The sequence below is a fragment of the Neolamprologus brichardi genome, chromosome 4 (genome assembly GCF_056152115.1).
Source record: "Neolamprologus brichardi isolate AB-2024 chromosome 4, ASM5615211v1, whole genome shotgun sequence".
NCBI lineage: Eukaryota > Metazoa > Chordata > Actinopteri > Cichliformes > Cichlidae > Neolamprologus > Neolamprologus brichardi.
Genome location: NC_142107.1, coordinates 21,140,538 through 21,158,311, shown reverse-complemented (window position 1 = coordinate 21,158,311; position 17,774 = coordinate 21,140,538). Strand labels below are relative to the sequence as shown.

The window sequence follows — 17,774 nt, the reverse complement described above, 5'->3', positions numbered from 1 at the left end:
TAAAGAAAGTTTTAACTGCCTGCTGTGCCACAGATCCTCTCAAGGATTGAAGTGCTGAGAGAGGCATTAATAGATTGCTACATGAAAAACAAACCTTATCCAAAATAGAAGTGTTGCCTCCCCTTCAGTTTGCCACACATGGCATGCCAGCCTCGATCACAACCAGAGTGCCAAGGCTGCGCCTTGATATCTTAGACCCACTGTTAAGTAGGCTCGTGGGACGCTCTGCCGTTCCAGTTGTGGCTTCTCGTTGGTGGTTCGGAGAGACGATAGCTGTCAAGATGATGTCCTTATTCATTTCTGTGGCTCAGCCCTTTAATAAACTTTGCCGTCTCAACTGTACCTCCCTGCCACGGTGAAACCTTCTTAACGTTTAAACAGGGGCCCTAATGAGGGCGCAGACCTGCAGAATTATTTAAATGGATGGTTAAGATGCGAATGCTGCCAGAGCTGAATTATTACTGCGCTACTGTGTGCTTTAGTTTGTCTGGCAGACAGAAATTTATACCTAATCTGCCATCTCATTAAACACCCTAGAGCTTCTAAAGTAACCTAGATCTGCGATCCTGGAACTTTGATGTACTTATCCTATCAAAAGCATTTTTGTCTTGCGGCTGCCCCTTTCAGACTTTTTTTAAGCCCAATTATTCCTCATGATCGCTGACAAAATTGCTTATATTTATCTCGAGCTCACTGTTTCTGTAAACTGTGGCTCATTTGAAACACGCCGTATTCCCTCGCTGAAATCCGATATTCTGTCTTTTGCCAGCGGCAAACCCTACAGAAACCAAGAAGAGGTTCACAAAGCAGGGTTGCCGTTTCCCTGTGCGGGTACATGCGAATGTGTGTTTATGTTGTTAAAACAAAACTGTTTATTTTAAAGTGTATTTCATGTGCAGCGTGGTGTATTTATGAAGGTGTCTGATCACTGCTAGTAAAAAAAAAGAGTGTGTCCCTGCAGAGTGGTTCCCAAAACCTATCTGAAAGCATCTGTGTTGACGGTGTACGGCTGAATGTAAGAAACAGAATGATGTTTTGCATTTTAGATAAATATAGCGATAAACAAGCAGCCCTCGGTTATATTAGTTATTGTCTCGTGAGGATTCAGATTACAGGATGTGGCTCTTTAAACATTTTACCGAGTCTCAGCTCTGAAAGACTATCCAAACGCTCTGCTCCTAGTGTTGTATGATATGAAATAATGAGGACGTGCAAATTAATTTACATAATTGTTGTTTAATTGCAGCAGCCGAGGGTGTTAAGGATGCAGCAGCCCCTGCTGGTAAGAGCCTTCATGACATCTAAACTGGGCCCACTAGCTGTGCTCCAGATATCCAATTTATTTTTTGAGTAATGCATACAGTAGCCACCCACTCTAAGCAGAACATGCACTGGAAACAAATATTTAAAGAAATGCTTCTAATATCATTTTTTTATCTCTCATTTACAGATAACAAGGGTAAGAAACCTGCGTTCAGTGTTGGTTTGTCTCTGTGTCATGCAGACTGTCTGTAGATCATCCTCATCCTCATCTTTCTCATCCTTTTCATCATTGCTGTCAGCTTCATCGCCTTCATCCTCATCATCAAAATAATGTCTTTCCTTCCACTGATTCAGAGATGTCAGGAGAGGAGGAGGGTAAGGTTTAAAGATAAACCCGAACAAACACAGAAGCAGTGAACTTCTGTGGTGATGGGGTTGAGTGTGGAGATGCATGATCACACACTTACACACATGCACTTGAGCAGTTCAGAATTCCTCGGTAATCACTTGTTAAAATCTCGAGCAGTGAGGAAGGTGTTTAATTCACGGGTAAGTGTCACACCGTGTACACACGAGCGCGTCTATGTATATGATATTTTTGGCTTTATTTAAATCTGTGATTACATGCACTGGATACAGATGAATATTTGCCTTTTAGCTACATTTATATAATTTACTGGAGCAATATAGCGTTCCTAAATGAAATCTTATTCGTGTAGGGAACAGCTGAGGACTTCAACCAATTTTAAATCAGTTAGAAAAAGATAAGCTGGCACCTTATCAGCACAATATTTATCCTGATATTAGTTTCTTTATTTAATTAGAAAGTAGGTTTTATGTCTGACTTTTTGTTTGCAGCTTCTACATGTGTATCTATGTTTAGCTGATATACAAAAAAGTGTTTGTGATTAGACAAAATCAAACATGGGAGACAAATCGCCCCTTTTGCTTTTTCCAGAGAGGAAAACATTAAATTTAGTATTAATTGCTGCAGGTAAATTGTAATACAATTAAAGGCATTGAAATTAAAATCTCTAGGTTGTCATGGCTACAGAAATTCTTGCCTATTTCCTCATGTTTTAAATAGCATCAGTACCACTACTGTACTACCAATGCTGATAATAAAGATATGAATAATTTAGAAAGTAAATGTGTTTGGCAGAGCCACTGCAGAAGTCTGAACTGATGCTATCTGTGCTGCTAAATAAAACTATGGCAGTGAGGAGGTCTAAACAATTTACACTGGTGTCATGAAAATAGAAATGATTTTAATCAACTTCCACATTAACATCAGTTGTTAATCCAAATGTCAGATAACCTGCTGAGGTTTTACTGTTTTTGTGAAGATAAAGGTTCACTAAAATGACCACTATAAGATAGGCATAATACATGTTTTACTAATGGTTAAGAATGTTAGAAAACAGAATGGAGATTCTCAACCTGTTAACCTCCATCTTTTACGTGGAAGGAAGCTTTTATATTTACATTTTACATTTTCTTGTTCAATGTTACGGAGCCCCGCAGGGGACATGGGAGAAAAAAAAAATTAAGACGGACTTTTGCGAGATCTTGCAAAAGTTTTAGCCGCATTCTTCGGAGGCCGCCAGCTCGAAGCCGACCGGGAGGTCGAGGCACGATGTGCCGGGAAAGCGGTGTTCCTCCCGGCTGTAGTAGGTCTTGACCTCCCGTTAGCTTCGAGCTAGTGGGTGTCAGATCTCCGAAAACGTCGGAGCACTTTTGCAAATATGTGATGTCTTGTAAACCGAGCAGGTATCTGACGTTTACACAACTACATTCACGCCTCAAAATATCTGTGTGTATTTTGTGACCCAGAAAGAGTAATATTACAACTAAGTAGCTGCCGCCATTGTTGGAATTCAACTTTTGCGAGATCTCGCAAAAGTCTGTCTTAATTTTTTTTTCTCCTGTGTCCCCTGCGGGGCTCCGTACAATATGACTTTTAACTGGAATATTGAACCGTAAACTGTTTAAGTGTCAGTTAACAGTTAATTATTACATGTAATAATGAATTATTCTGAAAATCGGCTAAAGCTCATTTTCCTTTTTCGAAACTACAAACTGAAATAGTTAATATTTATTTTTAATTCAGGAGTAGTAAACCTGGGATATACCCAGCACCTCTAGTGCTTTCTGAAATGCCCGATGACGGGTTCACATCAGTAATATAAATTATTATACTAATTATTGTTGTTGTTATTGTTCTGGTTGTGTCATCACCCTTTAGTGTTTTCCAGCCTTCTCTATAATGTAAGATGCTATTTGTGAGAAAGAAAACTGAGTTTTATTTTCTTCTTTTGCTGATTTTTCCTATTTTTTCCATCAGGGACATCTGTAAGAAACATAATTATTTCTCTCTGCAAAAAAAATGTATGTTCAGCAATATATAGCTTTGTTCTGGGACCTCCCCACCCTTCTATGTGCATATGTAATCAGCTCAAACTGAGAGTTAGAGCAATTTAACTGGAAGTTGGAGGGCCTAGGAGGCACTTAACATATAGTAAACTATAATTAACTGTTGTTTACATATATAATATGTTCATAGATTGTGGCTGGTGTGTTACCTGTAAATAAAAGACATAGCCACTCATTGATTTATGAACTACTGTTATGAAACCTCAAGCCTCAATCAAAAGTGATGAGAGATGTGTGTCACTGAAAAACAAGCCTTTATCTGTCTTTTTGATAGAATTAAATATAATGTACAAAACAGGCATTGTGTTGTATTCACGAAGATTTAAAAGCAGCTTTAAGACCGTAAAGTTATCAGGAAAGGGTTTACTGAAGTCACAGAAAACAAAGCTGAATTATTGTTTTTCCCTATGGCCTGGAATTGTGATGTCATCCATTAGTTTTGCATTTTCACGCCTCAGTGTCATGGCTTTGGCCGGCACTATGATATAGAGTTAGTGTACTTGAATTTAAGGTTGATATGTTAGAAAATGTTGCTTCCATAAACTGTATGTATACACTCAGATATCAGATGTCAACTGTTTTGGTCACTTAACCCTTTAAGACCTACCATAGAACCAAGTCCGCCAGAGCTTATATTATATTTTTACATGCTGTGGAGCCATTTTTGGGAGCATTTCAAGTTGCTATACATCAATACAACCATTATAGCCCAAATTTTAATAATATGTATGCATTAAGTGCATAGTAATTACATAAATTGCAAAAAAGTGCAATAAACTACAAAAAAATTGAAAATAATTTTTGCTTTTTTAACATATATTTCTAGTTAGAGAAATTTAAGAGGCTTATCCCTCAAAACTGTAAATACAAAAAAGTTGCACAAAATAGTTTCCCACCACAGGAAATTTATTTTGAGTGTCTTCATAGTTTTATTTTTGAAATACACCAATTTTTATACACTGCAGGAAAAACGAAAATAAATATTATACTGCAAATTTGCAAAAAAGCAGCATATGCATCAAAATAAACTATTTCCAGCAGTGCAATAGGAGTCCTAAGCATCCCAGAAACGACACAGAAAGTCATAAAGTAAAAGATAACTTTTAAAAACACCAGTATAGGCTCATGAGGCCTTGATGGTAAAAAAAAAACAAAAAACTACATTTCCGCAAAATGACATCACTTCCGGTTTCGGGCAGGTAATGGCGGACATGCAAAAGTTTGCGCTGACTTATGAACAGCTGATCGGATCGGCAAAGCGTGTTTCTGGAATATTATGTTTTTGTTGCTGCAAGCGCTTTTTATGCAGTTTTTGCAAAGCTTTATGTGGAAGGAAACTGTGACCTAGGACAAGCTGATGGCATAAGATGTAAGTACAACTCCCCCGGTTTCATATGCAAAAAGAATTATTGCGCTAGCTTACGTGGTTGCAGAGCTACCGGGATAAACATTCCAGCTATGGACATTTGTTCATCTTTGGAGCGAGCCTCAAGTGGCCATTAGAGGAACTGCAGTTTTTGTCACTTTCACACTTCAAGGTTGCTCCTTGACTTTCCTATAGACTTCTATATTAAAATTCTCTTTTAAACCAAATGAGTCACCTGGTCCTGGTCAAGCAGGTTAATGCTCTTCCACACTCTCTTCTCTTGTCAGACCCAGAAAGTATAAAAATCAATCTTTTATACAGTCTATGTTTTTGATTCTGTTGCAAGATGGTCTTTATTTATGTTTATGTGAATTTCCTTTAATTGTAGCTCATAAAAAGTCTTAAATAACATGTTCCCAGAGAGTGAAGTACACTTTGTTGCACATTTATGTGAACAGTCTATTTGTGTAATATGTTCACCCTTTGAGTTCACCTCTCTGGATTGAATGTCAGTTCTTATTATGGGCCAACTGTAATAGAGGGCATGAGCAAGAAAGTTGGACACGTGGTTCTCTGCCCGTGTATGTGTGAGTGTGTGCAGTCAAGATGAATTATTACATAAACCTTCTGCAGCTCACCGGGAGTGATTAAATGTGTGTGCGCAGGTGCAGTGATGAGGTAGAGCAGCGATTTCTACTCATACTCCAGCTCATTTATGCTTAGTCACAGTCTTTGAAGGGGTACATTGGCCAATATACAGTTAGAACCCAAATCAGACAATTCCAAGCAAACATGATTGAAAAAGCCAAAGCAACACTCAAAGCAAATGGCTGGCACAGCTTTAGTCTGTTCTTAACTCCATGACCTTTTGCTTAATATGCCATATGCCAGTGAACTTAGCTAATTTGTTTCTCAAATCCTTTCTGTTGTGCCCACCATGTTAACGTTGGCTGCAGATGGCAGAGCTAAAACGTTGGCTGTGGTTTGAGAGTCCCGCTTTGGGAGAGAACATAAACACTGAGGGAGGCGTGATGTTTTGCAATCTAAAGAGAAACTCTACCGATCTGATCTCTCTCCAGGTGTAGGACCGTATGAATTTATATGTGAAAAAACAAAACAAAACAAATCTGATAAGCCTCTGGTTTTTTTGCTATTTTAAAAAAACAAAAAAACAAAAGTGCTGCAGAAAGTTCACCAGACCTTGTGACTGTAAGCTTGATGTTATTTCTGTGATTTTAACAACATATACATAGTGCATGTTAACAACTTCACCCTTACATGTCATGTATGGAGATATTTTGCATTTCTGGGGGAATTAGACACCACAACTAAACTGGGAAACACAATTTTTACCATTCTGTGATTACAATGGACAACATGATCATAGCATCTAAAGAGTCTAAGATGCACAACGACAAACTAACACCCAGACCGACATCCAGTCCAGAGTACAATAGCAAAACAGAATTGAGAAGTCCTTCAGACAGTCTCTTGGGTGGTAAAAGCCACCCAAGTCAGCTGGCACCAACAGCTTGTATTTGTTTGTGAGAACTCACATTTTTTTCCCCATTATTTTAGCATGACAGAGAAGTTTAAATATGGCAGTACCCATCATCCAATGAGAAGACGCCAGTCAGTCTGTTGAGGTATTGCAAATTTGAATCATATTTTCTGCTACTACAGGAAAAATTGCCTTTCCTTCTCGGCCCAGGGGCATCTGAAACGGCACCCCCAACTTTTCAACTCAATTTTGTGTCCAGCCTGACTTGGGTCTCACAGATCCACCATAACAGAAACTTCCTAATTTATCTATCAAAAACCTCTGAGCCATCCATGGATTGCTGCCTTTTGTTTGTTTTTAACTTATATCTGTAATCTGGCACACTGTTTACATCTGGAAGTCTCAGTCGACATCTGTACAACATCTGGATCTCGCCACCGACAACCTACATGCCGTTTTAATCGTCCCTCGTGGCCTGCAACATTACAGCTTGAGTCAGTGCAGGGATTATTATGTTTTGGGGCCTGATAATTAAAATTTTCCGATTGTTTCCTTTTACACTATTATGTCACTTCCTGTGGCAGAAATGCAGCCGACTGTAGAGGGTAAGCACTGTCCTGCAGCTGAATAGCGTTATAGGTGTGCTGACGTATGTGTGCGCTCATTTTGTCCTTACTCATCTGTAAAATTAAACACATTGATTTATCTCTACAATTATCACTGTAACTCACAGAGGCACGGGCGGTTTATGACGCCAAGCACTTTTCTGTCATACTGTGTTTATTTACAGCATGCGTTTGCATGGAGAGCTTACAGTACATTATATCTGCATTACCACTTATTTAGTCCTGTTTATTTACAAAACCTGTGCTTATTCTCCATTAACAGATTTAGGTAAGTGCTTTGCTTTGTTGTTATATCTGTGTGTTTGTGTGTTTGTCTGAAGATACTGTGGTTGTCTGAGTGAATAGGCTTATGCATTGTCTTTAATCCGATCTTTGTTGAAGCATTTTCATTCTTTATACACACACACACAGCCCTCTGCAGCCTGATGAGACCTGTGCTGTGCTGTGAAGACTAATTTCCATGTACCAACTGTTTCTTTTCATTTAGCCAACAATGAGCCTAGGGATGGTAAGCAAAAGACTCGACACAATACATGCCAGCTTGCTTGTGCTTTCCGTGTTTGTGCTCGCTTTGTGTCAGTCACTTTTTGCGTTAGTGGACATGGGTATCAGATGAAAAACGCTTCCTCACCGAAGCCTGGGATTGCTCTGGTGTTGCTTAAAGTTTCAGTATTTTCACTCAGCAGACAGAGACATTATGAAGATGCAGTTTTGTTGCAGACATATAGCCACGGTGATTTCTGGACATCGGACATAATAACGACACTAATCGTGACGAGAATAACTTTATTTATGGAGAAAACAAAAGTGACAAAGTGCCCCGCAGCAGACAGATAAAGGAACCTAAATCAAAAGGAAGAAATCAATGCAAAGGCGCAGCTTAAAAGCAATTCAAGGCACGGCAAATTCAACTGATAGACTGTCAGATGAAACACGTTGATGGTAAAATGAGTAAATAAATACAAATATAGCAAATAACAGAAAAGCTTCTGACAATGTCTTGTGAAAAAAAAGTCTTTCAAAAGGATTCAGGGTACAGTGGTTAGATTGCTTCCACCAAAGCATCCAAGCAAACGTCTGTTTTAAAAGTGAAATGATGAGATCTGATTGGTAAAAAGCGATATATCCTGCCTGTGTTTCTGCTGGATATATGCCATCTGTGTGTGTGACATGGCCTAATTATTATTAGTGCTGAAGAGAGTTACACTGCACTGATTACTGTTTACAGCCATAATGATTTTGATCTGTTGTTCATGTCTTTACATAATGAGGTCCTCTAGTTTCATTATGTTTTCATACACTTAATAAGTAATAATATTAATATGTACTGTACAATCAGGATTACAGTAGTATACCATGTGTAGTCCTTGACATTATAGAACTAGAGAAATCCCGACTACTCTCTTATCTTTTCCTCCAAGTGTGAAATCTGTTGATTCTTTAGTCAGTGTCAGTGCTCACCTGAAATTACACTGCAAACTGCATACTAGGTATTTCAGTAATTAAATTAACACAGTGAATTAAGTTTTCAATAACCAGTGAATTAAGTTGGTCAGAATATTCATTTTAATGGGTTTCGCTAAATCATCTTTTATGATCTGACACGAAACTATTATTAGAATAGAATAGAATAATCCTTTAATTGTCCCACAAGGGGAAATTTGGTTGTAACAGCAGCCAAAAAGACAAATATACTACAAACAGGACACAGGACACGGAACAGAAACATACACAATTTTTCTTACATATTTACATTAAGGACAATGGTTACTATAAACAGAGAGAACTGTACAGTTATTAAATTAAATAAAAATAATTACAGGTAAGAGGCAAACCAGGTTGTAGTGCGAATTGGTTAATTAACTAACTTATTGCAGTTACAGCATTGATGTAAACATCTATGTTTGTTGGGAGCAGTTCAGATTGTACAGTCTGACAGCTGCAGGGAGGAAGGACCTGCGGAAACGCTCCTTCATGCATCTAGGATGCAGCAGTTATTAAACAGAATCAAGTACTATATTTTTTACCCTCTTTAATATGTGTATATATTGTTACAATAATGCTTAAGTTTAACATGCACATTAGATATACCTAATGTGGGCATCTCAGACTAATGGTGCTCACTATGTCAAAAGAAGCCCCACCCACCTGCCGTATATACCTCTAATTTATGAGGCCAATCAGAAATAAGATAGCTTAAGGGCATACAGTAAATGAACTGTGGGGAAAGACCCAGTATAAGACACAGTGGAGGGAATAATTATTTCCTTCTGAATTTTTAAATTTGCTCCCTTCCAAAGAAATTAAAGTGAAACAAATATTTTGATCCCCCAAAAAACATCACTTAGTACTTTGTGGAGAAATTTCTTGTCTTGTCACAGGGTTTCATCTCAGGAGGGATTTGGACGTGCTCCTCTTTACAGTAACTGCTTCCTTTAGGTTTCCTGACTGCCACTTGGAAACTAAAAACCTCAGCACCCTCTGCAGATTTTCTAAAGGACTGTGGGCTGGAGAGCCAATGTGCTTTGTCTTTAGCCACTCCTTTGTTACCTTGGTTTTGGCTCACTGCCATGAAAGTTCTCATCCAAAATTCCTCCATCTAGTTGTCTTTTAGCCTTAGCAAAAACACCCCCCCAAAGCATAATGTTTCCACCTCTGTGCTTGACTATGGGGATGGTGTTCTAATCGCAGCGCTTCCTCTCATACCTTCGCTGAATCATTTAAATGTTCACCGGCAAACGTAAGACAATTAATGTTAAAATAATATCCATGAATGCTAAGACCAAGGTTTTAACAGGAGAATGTTGCAGTTGTAGTTTATTAAACTCTATAGAAAAGATTAGGAAATTATGAGGAAATAAGAACCCCATACAATCCATATTATTTATACTGTGTAATCCTTTACAAACAGTTAAAAAAAAATCTATAAGCTGTATTTTAGAGTCTAAAAGTAATGCATGGTTAAATAGTGTTGCTTGGCATCATTTAAAACTCCCAGTGCCAAAGTACGACAGTGTCTGGAGTCAATTTCATTTAGCAGCCCCATCCCAAACGCAGCCAGCATCCAGTGCAACAGCGTAAGAGTGTAAACATTCGAAAGTGTCCCCTGAGCCCTATCCCTGAATCAGTTTTACCCACTTAGCATTCCAATGGAAACCTTTTAAATCACGCTGAACATCTGAACTTGGATCTGTCCTCAGGGGTACTTTTTGATTAAAAGATCAAATTAACTGAGCCCATAAAAGCAGAGAGAGGAAGAGGCGCCGACAGTATGGCTCTCTGAATTTATGGAAGCGCATGACCTTATCTGACTTGTGACCCTGGATCCATTCTCTCAGCAACTGGTCTCGTCCAATGGATTTCCAGTCAGGGTCCTACTCACTCTATCTGACTGGTGATTCGATGTACCTTTGGCTTATTGCTTGTGTATGAACCTCATTTTCTTGTTAAATCTGCAGGATGTCTGACTCAGACAGTTTATGTAGATTGTGTACTGTACCTCAGAACAGTTGAAGTGATTTTAGGACAGTTGTTGAAGAAATAACTCATTAACAGTTGTGCTTTTCTTTAAAAAAAAAGAGGAAAAAATGTTAATTAGACTCTGAGAAAGAAATCCGTGTTCTTTTGAAGTGTGAGAGCACTGATTTAATGTGTGAGTGTTCGTCACCTGAAGTCAAGGTGATCACTGGGCCAATTAACGCTTGTGTTTAATGGGACAACACAAATACTGTACAGACTGACGTGTTCCTCACTTTCTCTTTTTTTCCCCTTCCGATGCAGAGTTGCCTCCTGATGGTAAGAGAAGTGAATATGTTAGCATTTCTATAAAGCATATCAACTGACAAGCAAACACCTTACAAAGGTTACATCAATTTACTTGCAAAAGAAACAAGCAAGTAGATAAAAGAGCAGCTCATTTTTTATTGCCACGATAAGACTGTGCGGCTTCAGCTTATGTTCTGTCGGGGTGGCAGATGATTGCAGAGAGTCAATAGTAATATGATGTCTTCAGGGGTGATCTGAGGAGTTTCTATATTCCCCGTGGGCCAGCCTGCTCCTTGGTCGCTTGTCATTTCTCAGAGGGTCCCAAATGGCTTATGCAGTGTAACAACAAAGGCATAATGCAAACAAGCTGCCTTGTGGAGAGACTGTTGCTCAGTTTCAACACTAAATAACCGTGCAAAGACAGAATTTAGTGGGTTGAGGCTTTGTGTCCTTGAACTAAATTTCTAAATTTTCCCAAATGACTTTCAAATAGGCACTTAAGAAGATGATTTGGGGGTTTGCTTGGTCGCCTGGTTGCCTTTATTTATGTAAAATCTATGTGCTGTGCTCAGATAACATTTTCTTGTTTAAATTCATACTTTAGTTACTCTCTCCATTCCACTCCCATCACAGATCATCTTCCGGGGGAGGGTCCTCAGCTGTTTGTGCTGAAGCCGGAGAGTGTTACAGCAACAAAAGGTCTGGCAAAAAATCGTTGGCCATAAAAACTGAGTTATATCTGAAACGAGAGGAATGACCACTTAGTGATCAATTCCAGTTGTTACACACACAGTTTAATTAATTACTGCATTTAATCTTCGTGCTTGGCAGGCAAGGACATCACGTTTGTGGCTAAAGTGGACTCCTCAAACCTGATAAAGAAACCGGTCATGAAATGGCTGAAGGGGAAGTGGCTTGACCTGGGTAGCAAAGCTGGAAAGCATCTTCAGTTTAAAGAGTCCTATGACAGAAACACCAAGGTACACATTTATACTCTGTTTTAAATATAACTTTTGTGAATGTATTAATAAAGAGACAGTAATATCAACGGGAGCACGATCTGATATCCTCGTGTTGGTGTTGTTCCCAGATCATCATACTAAAGGTTGTTCCAGGATCAACATTGCAAGTGACCAATCAGAATGTTGTGATATCATACTTTTGCGACTTCGGGAAAAACCGGCGTAAAACAAAAAACTACTTAAGCTGCGAGAAACCGCCTTTGTCCGCCGATCAACGGACCCTAACCCTAACCCTAACCCTTTAATAAACGCTAAGCAGAATTGATATTGTCCTTGCAACATTGGAATTTCATAAATGCACGAATGGGTTGGTGTGCAAAAGAATAACGTCACAATAATGTGATTGGTCACTTGCAATGTTGAACCTGGAACAACATTTTCATGATGATCTGGGAACAACACCAACACGAGGATATCAGATCATCCTCAACGGGACCGTAGCCTCATGAATATTATAGTAAATCTTTCAGTTGGTTGGCTGACCACTTTATTGTAGACCAAAACATCTGAGCATGTTATGGTATTTCGTACAGCACTATGGACAGAAATATTGGGCTACATAAACGTTACACCATGAAAACTAATGGCATGAGACTTCCATCGCACAGTTTTGGTACTGATATTAACGCCAGAGGAGATTTGGAACTTGGCTATTATTCAGTCAGCAGAGCCGTGTTGACTGTTACGTACGATGTGACTCATCATTTGGTGACCCTGCTCAGTAACTTTACGCAGTCTGCCATTTAATGGCTGAGTTGCTGTGGTTCCTAAATGCTTCCACTTTGCAATAATACCACTTACAGCTCGCAGGGAAGAAATGTCTGGACCCAACTTCTTGCAATGGTTGCAGTTCAGTAAGATATACAGAAGACGCATACTTTCACAAATGTTTCTAATGACGTACTGCATGGCTGTGTGTTTCATTTCATGCACAAGTGGGATTGAAAACATGTATATTAAAAAATTAATATGAGGAGGTCGGGAAGAGGGGGGGAGATAAAATGATAGACTACAAATAGAAATGCAAAATGTAAGTGGTTGTGAAACTGAAGCGTCAGATGCAAAATGGAAACAGAGAAGTCAAAGTTGCACTTTTTGAAACATGTTGGTTTCAGTTGGCGCAACTTTTACTTTGACAGTCAAATGTTTCCTTTTACAGTATGTATTGCATTTTTGCAAAATTCACTGTCACTCAGTGGTTAGTTTGCAGTTGTTTACAGAGCGATCACTTTTCTGTGAAATCTGCTACAAACCAAAACAATCACACAGAGGTTTTTGGTGAAACTACAGCCAACAACCTTCAGCAACCAGTTGGCAACCAGTTGGCAACAGGTTGGCAAATACATGTTTTTCCTTAGTGACCTGCATTGTAAGTTTCAGGCATAAAATGTGAAAGTGCTAATGGCTAAATATCAGTTTTTAAATATCCTGACTGCATGCAAGTCAGCCTGCTCATTGCTTTGTCTCAGACTCTTGGTGGTTTTTAAAAAAATTGGGATAAAACTTTGTGTAAAATTGACGGTTTTAACGAAAGATCCAAACTTTGTAACTGAACTCAGCTCAACTGTTTATACTGATCGACCAAGTGGTAGCAAATAGTAATGTGCTTCAATATTTATTCACTTTTTGAATCCTGTGAAATCACATTTATTCCACCACGGCACAAAAAGCTTCTCGTTTAAAACGTGTTGAATCTGTTGGATTATACTACTGTAAACAAAGGCACGAAGGCATGCCTGTGCAAAATCCTGCCAAGATTAATAGCAAATTGCAGTAATGAACAACTGAAAATAAAACTTGCAATTAATAGATTTTATGCTTTCCAGATCACGCCCACAAAGTTTTGTTTATTTCAGTCAATATTTGTAAAACTCAGAAAAACCAACAGCATAAAAGCTGGTAGAAATAATCTGTTTTCTTACCATTTAATGACATTTCTTCCCCGACATCTTAGTGACTAGCTAACTGAGCAACATTTCAAGGCATCAGTGTCACCCTGCTCGCTTTATCTATACTTCGAGCACCTGTTGGTCAGCACGGCCGGCTTATATACGTGCGTGTACGTTTGAGCTTTTGCGTTTGGGTGTTCATTGAATTATGTGTGTTCCCAGCATATCATCCCCCCCCTCTCTCTGTCAGATCTACACTTACGAGATGAGCATCATCAAACTAGTGGATGGAGACGCAGGTGGCTACCGCTGCGAGGTCACCTCCAAAGACAAGTGCGACAGCTGCACATTCGAAGTCTCTGTGCAGGGTAGGTCTGGAGACAGACACTTAATCACATTATTGTCATCTTCCATTCAGCGTATCCACCATTACTATGTAACTAGCTTTGTCAGGCAATAACTCAGTGAGTGCGATATACATTAGGTCCTATCATTTAGTGGCCTAGCGAGGTCATCAGTCCATTATTCCTTTGCTGCTCAAGCCTGCTGAGTAATGAATTAACCTAGCTGAGCTCTCACCAGCCTTTCTCCTTCTGTCTGGTTTCAGCTGCAGAAGAGGACCAGCAGGACAACATCTTGGAGGCATTTAAGCGATCGTGAGTGTCAGTGTCGGCGTGGGTCTACTCTACATGTCACCCATCACACTGTCTCGCATATGCTCCTTTGTAGATCGCTGCCTCTGGGCATCTGTCAGTCTCAACCAGCGTCTCTGCCCGTGTGCCTGTCTATCCCTCGGTTGTAGTCGACTTTGTACGAGTCACTCAGTCTGCCATCTCTCTCTTTCTGTCACGTCTCAGTGCATCTGCTGCCTTGGTGTTTCGCTTCACCTGGACTCCCTCGTGGTTTAGGATCTTATGTATTTCGTCACATGTCTCAGTAACAGTCTCCGAAGGGAGTATTTCTTTTTGTGTGTATGTGTAACTGTTTCTCTCACTGTCTATTTCCGTCTCTGCTTCTGGCCTGTGTGAAGTCGGTCTATGCTAATGTATCCTGCGAATGTGTAGTCTTTCTTTATTTTTTGAAAAATGAGATTTCAGCTGTTCTCAGCCTGTAAATCGTACATACGTACACGTGCCTTGTGCTGGTAAATCAGCTGACACCTTTGCACGGATACCTCGAGTTGCCCCTTTTTTGTAATCTGTGATCAAAAATATAATTTCCCTCCCTCATTAGAGCATGAGCAAAAACGGGCAGGTAAGATGAAAAAGGCAACATGCAAAAAGACAGCATCATATTGTGGTTTAGACAGGATGTCGGTGCGTTTATTTGCAGAGTGCTGATAGGAGGGAACAAGAGGGTGAAGGAGAGAGAAGGTTAGTGAGATAAATGAAAAGTGAAAAGTTGGTTAAAACTCAAATATGTTCCTGGAAGAAAACAGCGTATGAGTGTTATGTGGAAGTCTTGCAGCTTAGCTTCTGTAAAATAAGAATAGAGGATCCTGTTTCCCATAGGAGGATCATTTGTGCTTCTCTCATTAACACAAAGTCTGCATGCATTAAGATACACAATCCTCTTCTCTTAATTTCTGGAGTTTTATTAACACCAGATTTCCGTGTCTGCCTGAATTAGCACAAGCTCCTCATTGTGTGCCCCAGGCATATCAGGCTATTTTTTTCTTTGTGTTGCGTCTTCTCTGACTGGTCGGCCAGCTGAGAGGGCTTCAAAGGGAAACAGAAAACACACACTGTATGTTTACACAGCAGTGTTTCACCAGCATTTAAAAGCATTCCTAGGTAGAATTCTCATTATACCACTATGTTTACTCTTATCAGTGAAATGCGTACGGGCATATCTGCATTCGTTAGATAGTATGCCATGGCACTACTGCACAGAGATGAAGGTCAAAATAACAGATTCAGCCAACGTGTAAAGATGCACCGCACGTCTAAATTCAAAGAATTCCTCTGACACCGGATTTTATTTTGATTTATTTCTTAGTGGGCCGCGATAGGTGGTGATAGCGAATCTCATTACTGCACGCTAAATCAAGGAAAAATAAAATACTGTTGTTACTAGCTGTGGAGGTCAAATACACATAATGTGTTTTTTTAAAAATATACTGTAAATAAAAGATGGTTCTAGCGACCATCGCTCTGGTTTGTGGACTACAGTTTTAGAGCTTAGCAGTAGCACGTAGCCACATTGGATGTTACAGTGCATCTGTTATCTTTCTTTATTTTAGGCCAAGTTTAGAACAAAATCTACTTATCAGAAAAACTGAGCAAGCATCTTCTCAGACAACACGTTCTCACTCCCAAAGCGTAACATTTCACGCTAGGTGACAAATCGTCAACATATTACGTTTTCGGCTACCCACCACGTTCCTAAATGACGACCTCAGAAAAATGAGGAAATATGAGAACCGTATGGACTCAATCTACACATGTTCGCTCTTTTTCTTCAAATCGCTTAGAAACATGCTATTTAACATCATTAAAGTCCTGGTTAAGATCAGGAAAAAGGTTATGGTTAGGGCTAGGGATAAGGTTAGGTTTAGGGCTGGAATACAGGGCTGGAACGTCTATTACCGCGGGAGCGTCATTGCACTGGATTTCGGCCATAACCCGCCGCGTACCATAAGAACGCCGAAGGTCTCCTTTCGCGTTCATCAGGAGCGCCCCGGGACGTGACAAAATGTCGGCATGTTACGCCTCGGGAGTGAGAACGGGCTCTCTCAGAATATATTTTAGTACAAATGAACCAAACAAGCTAATGGTCCATTTAAAACCAAACACACTAAATGCATAGAATAGCACCACTATATCTTTTTGACTATAAATTGTGTCCTTTTTTCAAAATGAGCTTCACCCTTTAATAGAAAATACTTAAACCAGCAATTGAGATTAACTAAACAGGAAAATGTTCACTGAACTACATCTGAATAGGTTCATTTTCTCATAGGTTTTTCTACATTATAAGTTATGAAACCAGAGAAGTTCCCTTTAGCTGCCATCAAAAAGAATGCATAATAATGACGCTTTGCTGTAGCTTCAGTCTTTTATCTTTTTTATACAGTCTATTAGTGTTTAGCACTGCTTTTTCATTCATAATTTGAATTTATAGTGTGAATCACTGTTTGCCGTACCACACAATAATATGCATTTTATACATTAACAGGTATCATTAATCGTTCTTTGCTCTCATTCCACATGCTTCACCTCTGTTTTCATCTAAACTTCCAGTCTAGTTTTTCACATAACTTGACTTTTGTGTAGAGAGAAGCTCTCTGAAGTGCTCAAGCAGATTGAGATTCTGCATTTGCTGTGACCACAGCACCGCAGACATCGTTTTTATCATTTGGTGGTCATGTGTGCCTGGTGATCGACGACAATACCACCCAGCGAGAATTTACCTCCATTAGGATGGCAAGGATAACACGGATGGATGTTATCCTTGGATGAACTGTTCATCCATAGGACGAGCATTATCACTCAGAATGGCTCTGAATTTACTGGCATTTATCTCTGGGGGGTTCAATGAGCCTCAACAATGCCAGGAAAACACACTCCACGCTGTAAAGGAGCTGCCTAAACCAGTCACGGTGGAAAACAAGCAGCACTCGATCCTGTAGACATTTATTGGTGTGTGCCACACACAGTGCTTGTCACCTTGTTGAGCACGAGACAGCGACTGATTATGCCACAGCACATGACATATTCACCATCATTTTATACTTGCAAATGTGCACCTGAAGGGTAATAAAGGGTTTTATGCATGGTTACAGATGCATAATTCCCCCTACTTGTATTCAACAAAATATTTTGCATGTGACTGTCGCTTTTTGAGTATCTTCTTCCTTTCACTATGCTTATGTCTCATTCTTACATATACTGTCTTTAACCACATCTT

At 39.4% G+C, this 17,774-nt stretch overlaps 1 protein-coding gene across 1 annotated transcript in view; it reads left to right on the top strand.

Annotated features, from left to right (window-relative positions):
* The first annotated feature begins 6,430 nt into the window (after positions 1–6,430).
* mybpc2a (myosin binding protein Ca) overlaps positions 6,431–17,774 on the top strand; it is a 54,948-nt gene continuing 43,604 nt past the window's right edge. The window contains exons 1-6 of the mRNA XM_087840427.1: positions 6,431–6,575; positions 10,970–10,984; positions 11,588–11,653; positions 11,786–11,934; positions 14,116–14,233; positions 14,473–14,521. Coding sequence (XP_087696553.1) covers positions 6,431–6,575; positions 10,970–10,984; positions 11,588–11,653; positions 11,786–11,934; positions 14,116–14,233; positions 14,473–14,521 — 542 coding nt within the window. The remainder of the gene's footprint in view (positions 6,576–10,969; positions 10,985–11,587; positions 11,654–11,785; positions 11,935–14,115; positions 14,234–14,472; positions 14,522–17,774) is intronic.